This window comes from Dermochelys coriacea, chromosome 6 (assembly GCF_009764565.3).
Source record: "Dermochelys coriacea isolate rDerCor1 chromosome 6, rDerCor1.pri.v4, whole genome shotgun sequence".
Classification (NCBI taxonomy): domain Eukaryota; kingdom Metazoa; phylum Chordata; order Testudines; family Dermochelyidae; genus Dermochelys; species Dermochelys coriacea.
This window is the reverse complement of record NC_050073.1, coordinates 24,898,815-24,911,390: the sequence shown is the minus strand read 5'-3', so window position 1 is coordinate 24,911,390 and position 12,576 is coordinate 24,898,815. Positions and strand designations below refer to the sequence as shown.

The window sequence follows — 12,576 nt, the reverse complement described above, 5'->3', positions numbered from 1 at the left end:
GAGAATTTTCACTGAGAGTAGAGTATGGTACTACTGCCATGCTTACTCATGTTGAAACTCTGGTCTGTTACAGCTATAAAGGCTTAACTGTGCAACCCTTCCTCTAATGGGTGAGGACATGCTCACCTGTTTTCATTAATGGGACTCCTTGTGTCACTTTATCATGTCTTCCTATGGTAGCCTCCATGCGACAAACAACATTTTATTTTGCCTCTAAAGTGCCATGCTGTACAATAACAATAGCATACCCTGATAGACTGAGTGTAATTGCCTCAATCGTCTCATTGCTTTTTTTAAAACACTGATTGGATGACACAGTAGAGCAATCGAAGAATATAAAAATGAAAACGTCAACGTCACACATAAAAGTACAGGATTCCTGAAGGAAATAAAGATGTTTTCACACACAGAATGGAAAAAATCCTGTCTTTTCACAACTATTAACTGATGTGCTTGCTCCATCTACTGGGCAAACAAAATCATCATCTAGGGGAAGATATGGGGTGGAATTTTCAAAAGGATCAGAACTGGCTTCATGCTGCTTTCACTGAAGTCAGAGGGAGTTTTCCTATGGGCTTTAATAGGAACAGAGCTAGGTCAGCAGTCAGAGCTTTGGAAATCCCATCCGCAATAAAAAAAAAATTAAAATAGATGGAGCCTCCAGTCTAGTCACCTAAATTTTTGCAGGACTACTCACTACATGGTTCCCACTACTGCCTACTTGACCCGTTCTTAAATAATCTGACCCAGATTGCCTGACCCACATTAGGCTTGTGGAGGTGTACATAACATTTTAGCATACATGGCAGATACTCCGTGGCACCATTGCTTGCCGCAGATGCAAAGCTATAGAGGGATGGGCCAGGGAGGGATGCTCATTATCCTCCTTAAAGCCTAAGAGATAAATCTGAAGCGACATTAACTCATGTGGTCTCCTTCACTCTGAAAAATAAAGGAGGCTCTTGGGAAAGCAGTGGCTTGGATTAGCTCTGGCAGCATGACTGCAATGACGCTGCACTGCTAAGAAGTGAAGCAGGAGGGCTCAGAGATGATGTGAAGGCACAGGGCTTCTGTGCAAAGGGAGCTGGACTTGTGCATATCCTCTGGAGTCCATGCAGCTCCTTTGGAAAGGGGTCTGAGGAATCTTCAGGGAATCACTGCTTGTTTTAGGCAGGTGGGATAGGGAGTGATCCCTGCCCCCCAGTGGAATGATTCTAGGAAAACTCAGTAATAGAATCTTTGCAAGGTTTTCACTCATCTCAGTCCTGCCACCCATGGCTATTTCTATAGGTCAGGGTGATCCATTTAACCATAAACATGGTATTTGAATGTCTTTGGACTTTTGTGTTTGTCCCATGTATAATCTTTATAAAAATAAACAATTTCCATTTAGAATAAATTATTTTCCATTGGGTTAAATGGAGCCTTGGTGAGAATCAAGATAAATCAGTCCAAAATAAAAAAAATTCAGGCCTAGCGCTACACAAAATATCCTCACAGCCTTGTGAGCCTTGCAAGTTGCAGAAAACTGTAGTTCATAGAAATCCAGTATATTCAGAGAAAGGATGAACCTAGCTTGATGGAGTGCAATGCCACAGGGAAAAATCTCAGTTCTGTGGTAGCACACTGCAGAGCCACTTTGAGTTTGGTCTGGTCTAAACAGAATTTTTGCACTAGTATAACTCATGTCAATTAGAGGTGCGATTTTTGTTTAAACTGCTCTTGACAGTCCTCTGCCACGTCTGGCTTTGCAGCTCCAGTTCTACTGGTGCATCAAATCCCTGAGGGCCATGCTAGTTTATTTTCCTCCTATTTAGCTGCCAACCCTGGTAAAGGTAGCTAGGAGAGGGGTCCTCCTTGTCTCCAGTTGCATTTTCAGATCTCCAGCCTCTTCACACAATGCACAATATGGGAGTGTTCCTAAGGGAGGGGATGTAGGGCAATAGCTGGGGACTCCCTATGTTCTGGCTGCTGGACTGGCCCAAATTAGGGCAACTTTCAGGCTTCTTTAATCTGCATTAGAGGCCAAAATGGCCCCTAGCTGCTTCTAGACCAGGAGAGGTGCAAAGGTGATGTAAAGTCACTTCTCCTTGAGCCCTCTGTGGTGCTTAACTCAAGAAGAGGGATAACCTGACCTACTTGTGTTTCAACTCTGATTTACAAGGACCAATTGTAAGGGAGAAAGTCGTTCATTTTGCATGCATATTCTGCCCTTGATCAGATTGTAAACAAAGCTCTGCATTCCCAATTTTGATGATGCTTTTCATGACATAGAGCAGTGGTTCTCAAATTTTTGCATTGGTGACCCCTTTCACACAGCAAGCCTCCGAGTGTGACCCTTCTTATAAATTAAAAACAAGGGTTTTAATTTAATTTTTATTTAATAGGGCTTGAAGCTGTCAGCCCCACATATGGCCATGCTCAGGGCTGACAGTCCCATGGAGATGACAGCTTGTGACCCCCTGAGGTGCCATGACCCCTGACATAAAGTTTGAAAACCCCTGACATAAAGGCTTCAAACTTGAATCAGAATCACCAACTATTTTTCAGATAGACCACAAAATCACCATCTGACTGTAACAATTTTCAGTCACCAGTGGCCATGGTCAAATCAAAATCAATGACCTAGAGATTAAAGTCTTCATTATCCCATTACAAATCCCCTTACAAATCCCCTGAGTCAACAAGACCCCATTTTAATTGATCATGGTCTTAAAACAAAACAAAAAACAATAATGCAGGCATTTTCACTGAGTTTAAAGTAACGGCCCTGAAAGATAAGCTTCAGGAATATATATTTTAGCACCTCCTGATTATTGTACATATTTAACCCAGTTATTAGTTAACATATTAAAAACTTTTCAGTCAACAGAACATTGCTTACACCAACGCTGAAACGGAGCCACTCTCTTTAATAGATTGTATCTAGCAGTTCTAATGTACATTATTATTTAGATAATCTACTCCTGTGAAATCTAATGCTGTGTTAGGAGATGCATAGGCATATAGTGGCCCTACTTCAGGGTAGTCGTTATGGCCTGGAAAAAGAGGGAACGGCCAAACCATTGCTGTGCTTTGGCTGTTTCATGAATTAAAGTCTTCAAATCAAGATTGGATGTCTTTTTAAAAGATATGCACTAGTTCCTCCACTAGTTACTGGGCTCAATGCAGGAGTGGTGTGTAAATTCCTATAGCCTGGGTTATTCAAAAGGTCAGGCCAGACAATCATAATGGTCCCTTCTGACCTTAAAATCTATTAATAGACTCCTATCAAAAATGCACATTATTCTTAACATTAGTGGAAGTTATGTCTGCACACAGAGAGAACACACAGAGAGGAACTATTTAAATACTTTTTGAAAGGGTGAACATATGCAGAACGCTGGAAAGATGCCCTCATTTCAGCATTCCTTGACTTTCTTGTGTCATTATATTAGTTTGCTATTTGCTTTTGTTTTAATTCAACTTCCTTTTGCTCTATTTTGAATCCTTTACATGTTTGAGATCAATAGCACAGTTTCAGGATACTGAAAGGTTAGACTACTTCTTTAGGGGGTTAAGTCACACTCACACCATCCTAGCCTCTATGGATGTAGAAGCCCTCTACACCAACATTTCACACAAAGATAGACTACAAGCCATCAGGAAAAGTATCCCCGATAACGTCATGACAAACTTGGCTGAACTTTGTGACTTTGTCCTCACCCACAACTATTTTACATCTGGGGACAATGTATACATTCAAGTCAGCGGCACTGCTTTGGGTACCCGCATGGCCCCACAGTATGCCAACATTTTTATGGCTGATTTAGAACAACGCTTCCTCAGCTCTCGTATCCTAATGCCCCTATTCTACTTGCACTACAGTGATGACATCGTCACCATCTGGACCCATGGAAAAGAAGCCCTTGAGGAATTCTACCATGATTTCAACAATTTCCATCCCACCATCAACCTCAGCCTGGACCAATCCACACAAAAGGTCCACTTCCTGGACACTACAATGCTAATAAGCGATGGTCACATAAACACCAACCTATACCGGAAACCTACTGACCGCTATTCCTACCTACATGCCGCCAACTTTCATCCAGACCACCTCACATGATTCATTGTCTGCAGCCAAGCTCTAAGATATAATCGCATTTGCTCCAATCCCTCAGACAGAGACAAACACCTACAGGATCTCTATCAAGCATTCTTAAAATTACAAAACCCACCTGCTGAAGTGAAGAAACAGATTGACAGAGCCAGAAGAGTACCCAGAAGTCATCTACTACAGGACAGGCCCAACAAAGAAAGTAACAGAACTCCACTAGCCATCACATACAGCCCCCAACTAAAATCTCTCCAATGCATCATCAAGGATCCACAACCTATCCTGAAGGACGATCACTCACTCTCACAGACCATGGGAGACAGGCCAGTCCTTGCTTACAGACAGCCCCCAAACCTGAAGCAAATACTCACCAGCAACCACTCACCACACAACAAAAAACACTAACCCAGGAACCTATCCTTGCAACAAATCCCGTTGCCAACTCTGTCTGCATATCTATTCAAGGGACACCATCATAGGACCTAATCGCATCAGCCACACCATCAGGGGCTCATTCACCTGCACATCTACCAATGTGATATATACACCATGTGCCAGCAATGTGCCTCTGCCATGTACATTGGCCAAACCGGACAGTCTCTACGCAAAAGAATAAATGGACAAAAATCAGACGTCAAGAATTATAACCATTCGGAGAACACTTCAACCTCCCTGGACACTCAATTACAGACCTAAAAAAAGTTGCAATTCTTCAACAAAAATACTTCAAAAGCAGACTCCAACGAGAAACTGCAGAACCAGAATTAATTTTCAAACTGGACACCATCAAACTAGGCCTGAATAAAGACTGGGACTGGATGGGTCATTACACAAACAAAAAGTTATTTCCCCATGCTCATTTGTTAGTCTCCAAGGGGCCACAAGTCCTCCTTTTCTTTTCCCCCTACTGTGATTCACACCTTCTTGTCAATTGTTTGAAATGGGCCATCCTGATTATAACTCCACAGGTTTTTTTTTCCTCCTGCTGATAATAGCCCACCTTAATTGATTTGTCTCGTTAGAGTTGGTATGGCAACTCCCATCTTTTCATGTTCTCTGTGTATATATCTTCCTACTGTATTTTCCACTCCATGCATCTGATGAAGTGGGTTTTAGCCCATGAAAGATTATGCCCAAATAAATTTGTTAGTCTCTAAGGTGCCACAAGTACACCTCGTTCTTTTTGCTGATACAGACTAACAAAGCTACCACTCTGAAACCAAAAGCAATAGTTCCTTCTAGGTTGTCTCAGAATGGCTCTTGCCATTCTAGTAGTAATACTAAAGCCCTGACTTACAAAACCAAGGAAGTTCAGAATTAAGACTGATACCACTATGTCTTTATGTCTCATTGAGCCCAATTATTACAAACACACAGCATGTAGCATCTCTCATTAAAGAGGTAATGTACTGATGGGATGTCTGGCCAGGTTTTCAGTTTTCAATCAGTTTCCTTCTCTATTACCTTACATCTTGTGTAGTCATTTACAACATGCAAAGTGAGAGTGTCATGTGTATAAAATGGAGTGGCAGTATTTTTTCAAGCTGCAAGGCAATGGAGAATTAGGTTGTATAGTGCATCCTATATACTTGTCAACACAACCAATGCATTGTAGAAAAAATTCCTAATAAAGGCTGTAACAGCATGAAGTTAGATAATACCTTTATTTTGCCTTTACATTTCAAGAAAGAGAACTTGTGTCATGATTAAAATAAGATAGTCATGTTGACCATTTCAAATTTCTGTTTTTGTATATTTCTTTTCCTTCATTATTCATACTAATCTCAAAACCTTTCTTTTCAAGAGAATCCTCATAGATATGAGTATCTGAGAAAGCAGCACAAAACAGAGAAGAAACAATACAACATGAAAAGGATAAATGCTCTTCATTCAGAAAAATCAAGAAGTCATAGAAAAAAGGACAAAACTTCAAATGTTTCAGTCAAATTCATTGACTATACAAACATTTAGAAATGCAGAAACCACTTCAAGGAATAATCATCATGAGAAATGAATTAGGATAAAAAAAACGGGGGCTAAAACTGATTTTATGATAAAAGATCATTAAACCTTTTCTCAGACTGCATTTTTGGAATAAAAAAGTGTAGAGATTTAGCTAAATAATGCAGATGGGTGAAATTTCAGAAGCAGTTGGCTTTACCATGAGACAGCAATTTAGAACAATGAACAGCCTGTCAATTCTCCTTATTCACTTGGTTTTAGAAAGTGGCTAGTGCCGCCTATTATAGAGGCACCTTAAGCTGAATTTACCACATAATATCAACAAACCCAAGCAAAACAGTTAGATTAACAGCAAAACACCATCTGTTCATATTAATACATATAATCGAAGTCTAACACATTCACAGTAACATATTCAGGAATCTTTTTTTTCTTTATTCACACTTTGTTTTTGTCTGAGAAACACAAATGGAGTTCTGAACTACTGTGTGCTTGGTACAACCTGGCTCAGAGCTCCTGCGAAGACTTACAAGAGACAATGAATCAATGTGGAATACTAAGGCAGTCAAATATTAGGTGAAGCTATTGCTGCCCTTCCCACTTGCACTTTCACCAAGAAACATGAATGGGTTGCCTTAACAAGCTTCGATCTTCCAAGAGCACAGCATCTGAGTGCATTTCTGAATCAATGTTGGCTGAAAACAACCTTATCTAGACTGCATCAAATGACTGGTATTGGTTTGAGATAACTGGTGAATAGGAGACAAATGATTAGTAGCACTACATGAATGTGCTAGTTTGACAGCTTATACAGTTGCCATTAAGTTCATTACTGTTCAGTCACATTAGTATCTTCCAGATGTGACTGTCCTCTGTCTTGCTTTCTCTGTTCTTGCAATGAATGAAGAGAAGAGGGAGAACACTTCGAATGAACTGACCACAGGTTGAGAATGCGTCAGCTGTCCACGCTCCCCTTTCTGAATATCTAGAGCAGCTCACACGGCTAGCTCCTGAATGATAGATTAAGATCTGCTTCTGGTATTCCTCTCCTAGCAAATTCCTGATGGAGAAGTGAGTTGTTGATTGACCACAGTCCACAACAAGTGTGCCTCAGGCTTGTATCTCTTGGCAAATTTTTCTGCACCAGCCATGAAGGAGAGCTACAAAATTAAGATCTTGGAGCTGAATCACTTTCTCTATTTCAGTAGATGGGACTAATCTAACAGTGACTCTGGTTTAGTAGATGGATATATACACACACACACACACGTGAACATTTGTTTAAAATCTTAAAAAAAAAAAAAGTCTCTGGGTGAGTTACCTGAATTGCGCAGGCCAACTGTGACTACATGTAGCCTGTGATGCATATGAATCTTCAGGAAAGGGATTGTAAGAAGGTGCACTATTTTATTCCATTTAAATATCAAATTAAGAAGTACCTAATCTGATGCATTTGGGGTAAATATTAAATACAATCCATAGAAGCCAGCATTTCCAGCAATTTATTCCCCTCATAATCAAATTTAGCCAGACAAAATAAATCAGCAACACTCCATCCTTACTCACAAACATCTACGCTTACCGCACTCCCCTCCAGTTAGATAGTTTAAGCATTCTTATTTCTGATGAGAGGTCCAGCATATGGCTTGATAGACATTTTCATTCACAATTTTCTCTCTTTCACCCAGTTAAGATGTGTGTGTGAACAAGGAGGAGGAACAAGAAATGATGCACATTTTTCTACTCTTCATTTGGTATTAGCCCCTTTTTCTTTGTAAATCACCACATCCATATTTTATGTCTTCAAAAGAACTGGTTTTACTGCATTATTTATCCCAGGAATTTATCCACAGAAGAAGCTATTATTATGTGTTTTTATAGTATCTAGTGCACTTGGGTTCTAACCTGATTGTTGCTTTTAGACAGTACCACAATATAGATATTAAAATAGTAAGATATAAATGAAATTTAAAATTAAAATCTAATTGCATTTAAGAGATTATTTCCCTATTAGGCAAAATTTACATTTTTTTAAATTGTTATTCCTGATTTTCATTGTTTATCCTTTATTTTAAGTGTTGTGTCCTATATTTATTAGGCTTTTGCCAACTTGAAAGGTTCTTATGTTTTCCAGTTAGAGAAGATCTTCTGTTGAATGTATTTTACATTTGGATATTGCTGGATATAAAGCGTGAATTCAGGTGCCTCACATAATCCTCCTTTTATGCGATTCTTCAGAACTGGCATATACAATCAAACATGAAAAAGAATTTTTGGTTTACATAATAAGGGGTTGGGAGGAAGAGGAAAATTTTAATAGCACTGGCTGATTTACCACATTTCATGAATTTGATTAAAAAGGAAAAAAAAACCTTAAAAGCGTAAATTCCTTAGTGACAGTTACATAAGGAGATTAAAGAACATTTCTGACTGGATTCTTTCCTCAGATCATAATAAGATGCCTTGTTGCAGCAATATGACCAAGAATGTGTTTTCTTACCTGAAGCCCAACACTGTCTGCTTGTCCACCTTTAATTAGCTGGGAGATAAAGAGGCCACAAGTAAATTCCAGTCCTCCTCGCACACTTATTCCAAGCCCTTCAGGATGCAAACGATCCAGTCTCACTTCCTTCAGCTTTCTGTAAATGTGAAATATATCATAATGAACAACAGTATGACAAGTTGAAACAATTGAAGCTTCATTTTAAGTATTTTTAGTTACTGCTTAAAATATTTTCAGTTGTCATGCTTAGACCTGAAAAGAGAATATGTGACTAATATTTTCAACAATAAATTCAGTCCCCAAAGAACTACATCTAAGACAACTTTAGTGTCTGTGATAGCATGCACAGGATATAGATATTTTATTCATCAAAATGTGGCTGAATAAATTACTTTTCAATCAAGAATTCCTGCTTGTGTTCATGTGACCTACATTATTCTACATGTACCTTGATCGTTTAGGTGTCAGCTGATCATATTCCACCTGATGTTTTAATGGGATAAGGGGACGGATGGCGTCAAACAGCGGCAATCTACTTGGTTCATTAATCACAAACTTTAGGTCCCCTACCAGTACTGGGAGATTCATGGATCTATAAAAATACATTGAGAAAACAGGACTGGGTGATCAAAATACTAACAAGATTGTATTTGCTGTTTGTAACAAATACTAAAACTGGATTTTATGAGAGAGAGAGAGAGAGATTTGTTTAAAAGGTTCTTTATGTAGTTCAAGACCAGTCATAAGCAAGGGATATATTTTTCCTGTATCATTTAAAAATAAAACTAGTGTAAAGATATTTTTCTAATTCAAGTAAATTCATGTCCACATTGTCTGTGTAATTCTTTAATCCACAAATGTCTTGTCAATACTGTAAGGAAGACATCTTTATTTAGTTTTATTCTCAGAAGTACCAACAGACCTATGTAAATCTTTGGTCATGACATTCAAAAGCAGGTAAACTTCTTCACCAGGTTTTAGATTTCATTTCAAGCCTGAAACTCTGCCCACATTTGCAAACCTTTTTAGTGAACCTGGGCCATGTTTTCAGCAAACTTCTTCTCTCCATGGATTCAGGAGATAGATGTATAGATGCAATCCCAAAAAGCCACATGTAACTGAGTGGTTGCAGCTAAGTATGTTTGAATTTCCAGCTCATTTGAACTCAAAACAAAGTGAAATTCAGTGGCGGTGAAATCACATAAACCAACTATATCAGAGGTGGGCAAACTATGGCCTGCAGGCCACATCCGGCCCATGGGACCATCCTGCCCAACCCCTAAGCCTAACCCACATTCCCTCCCCCGCCGGCCCCCCTCCCCTGCAGCCTCAGTGCGCTGCATCGCCAGTGCTCTGGGCCGCCGCTCCTGCCGGGCAGTGTGGCTGGCTGCGGCGGGGCTGCAAGCTCCTGCTGCTCCGAGCAGCATGGTAAGGGGGAGGAGGGATAAGGGGCAGGGGATCCTGGGGGCAGTCAGTGGACAGGGTGCGGTTGGATGGGGTGGAGGTTCGGGGGGGCAGTCAGGGGACTGGGAACAGGGGGGTTGGATAGGCATAGGAGTCCCGGGGGGGGGCTGTCAGGGGGCGGGGATGTGGATAGGTGTCGGGGCAGTCAGGGGACAGGGAGCAGGGGGCGGTTGGATGGGGTGGAATTTGGTGGGGGGACGGTCAGGGGACAGAGGGGTAGTATAGGGGGGTTGGGTCCCAGGGGTGGTCAGGGGACAAGGAGCAGGGGGGATTGGATGGGTCAGGGGTTCTGAGGGGGGTAGTCAGGTGGTGGGAAGTGGGAGGGGACAGGGCCCAAGCTGTTTGGGGAGGCATTGCCTTCCCTACCTGGCCCTCCATACAGTTTCGCAACCCCGATGTGGCCCTCGGGCCAAAAAGTTTGCCCACCCCCCTGAACTATATAAGACAGTTGGAACCAGCATGAACAGAAAACTGCTTATTTTTGTTTAGTTCCACCTAAGAGTTCTTGTTACTAACTTCATCAATTCTGAGACATAGTCATAGGGCCAGATTATGTTGTCATGTCACACCAGTGTGAATCTGGAACAACTCCATTGGCTTGAATGGAGCACAATAGACAACAGAACTTGGCCCATATTTACCTATTCACTATCAGGTATCTATCATCACAGCATTTAGGTACCCTGCATATTACTTTTCTTGATGTGCATGTAACCCACTAATATTAATAGAAACTAATACACATCATAATGAGATTACATCCCCAAATATTTAAACTTATTTGAAATGAGTATTCAGAGCGAAACAAATCCTAGCTGTTGTCCACAATATGCATTTGTCTTAACTTTTTTTATTTATTATGAAGTATCGTAGCAAAAAGAGTAAGATCATTCAATAAACCTCAATAGCAGTATTTGATATATTACTTAAAACTCGGTACAATTTCTGAACTTCTGGGGAAAAGTTAATGGTGGAGATATTTGTTAATTTTGTAACTGTAAGGAAGTTTTAAATAATTAACAGCTACAGTTTCATACTGGTTTCACAAGCAACAGGCAATGCTTTATGAATGGAGAAGCAATTAGACAGACCTCAGTGAAACTGAATCGGATACGCAGCTGAGGGCATACAAAACGGTAGCTCAGTACAAAGACCACATGGAAATTTGGAAACTTCTACATTTCACTCCATTGAGATGCTATTAATTAAGATATGAATGGAAACAATGTCCATCAGGACCATTCAGCTATGAAGTGTGGAAAAAATATTCTCATCTTCTTTAAGAAACAGTGGCCCAGATGCCGATCTCAGTTGCACTGACGTTAATGCACAGTAATTCCATTGATTTACACAGGTGTAACTGGAATGAATAATAGACCTGATATCTTGTAACTGATGTTTTTGTCATTATGTTATAGAAAAACTCAACGCTGCAATGTGCAGGACAAAGATTTCCAGGTTGAATTTATTAATAGTCTTTCTGCTAAAACAATCCAAAGTATTTTCGCAGGTTGGAGAGATTTATAAAAAGAGTGAATCTAAAAATAAAATAAAATAAGCAAACTGACTGGTCAAACAATTTTGCTCTTTCCTAAAAAGATGCTCATGATTTTTTCCTATTATAAACTATCAAGTTTCCATTTATTTATGTAACTGGTAAGTCATCACAAATAAAATAACTGTATGATCAAACTTAAAACTGCTTATTTCTTATGTACTGAATTGCAGAAGTATATGACTTTGTTAAATAAAACTAGGAAGTATTACGTCAGCTAGTTTTCTACAGACTACATTTAGGACTATTGTTTAAATTAGATTTTAGCTGTTTGCATTTTTTATTTAAAGATTAATGGATCTATAACTGCTTTTAAAAGTCTGAAGTTAGAGCTTACTGGTGGTACATCTGTAGCACATCATAAAGGTAATCCTTCTCTGCTTCATTGTCAATAAGCAAGTCAACCTGAAAATACAAGAACATCATTGTAATTCTATGACTAAATAGCTACAAATGTTGAATGTATAAGACATTCACAAATTCCTGAGCAAAGGGACAATGATTTCAATGGGAAAAGTCATCTAATACACAAATAAGATCTTTGAAAGGCAATATTACTTCAGAATTTGAAACCTAAGGCAAGGCTGATTTTTTTTTAAAATACTAACGGATTTAGTACCATGTCCAAAACTTGTCACCACAGATATTGAAAGCTAGTATTCCATTTAGTACAGCATGCTGTAGTATCACAAGCTTATCTTACCTTATAACAACTGTATTGTTGAATAAATATTTTCAGAAACCTTTTTGGCCATTCATTAATATAGCACATGCTTTCACAACCAGAAACGTCACAATCAAGATAACTATACTATATGTTAAGTGTCTTTAAAGTTCTGATTTTCGCATCTCTCATATATTGTTAGGTAAACTACCCGCTATCCTAGATTCTTCCTCTTGGCTCTGGTACTGTGACAGAGCTGGCTGCTTGCTATTCATTACTTCCTCACTCTGTAACAGTGCATTCACTTAAACTAGTGTCAGATTACAAGG

General features: G+C 39.5%; 1 protein-coding gene across 9 annotated transcripts in view; it reads right to left on the bottom strand.

Annotated features, from left to right (window-relative positions):
* Window positions 1–12,576, bottom strand: part of USH1C (USH1 protein network component harmonin) — a 126,833-nt gene that overhangs the window by 100,558 nt on the left and 13,699 nt on the right. For all 9 annotated transcript variants that reach the window (XM_043517603.1, XM_043517600.1, XM_043517601.1 and 6 more), the window contains exons 2-4: window positions 11,921–11,988; window positions 9,013–9,156; window positions 8,562–8,700 (exon numbers count right to left, since the gene is read on the bottom strand). In XM_043517603.1, coding sequence (XP_043373538.1) covers window positions 8,562–8,700; window positions 9,013–9,156; window positions 11,921–11,988 — 351 coding nt within the window. The remainder of the gene's footprint in view (window positions 1–8,561; window positions 8,701–9,012; window positions 9,157–11,920; window positions 11,989–12,576) is intronic.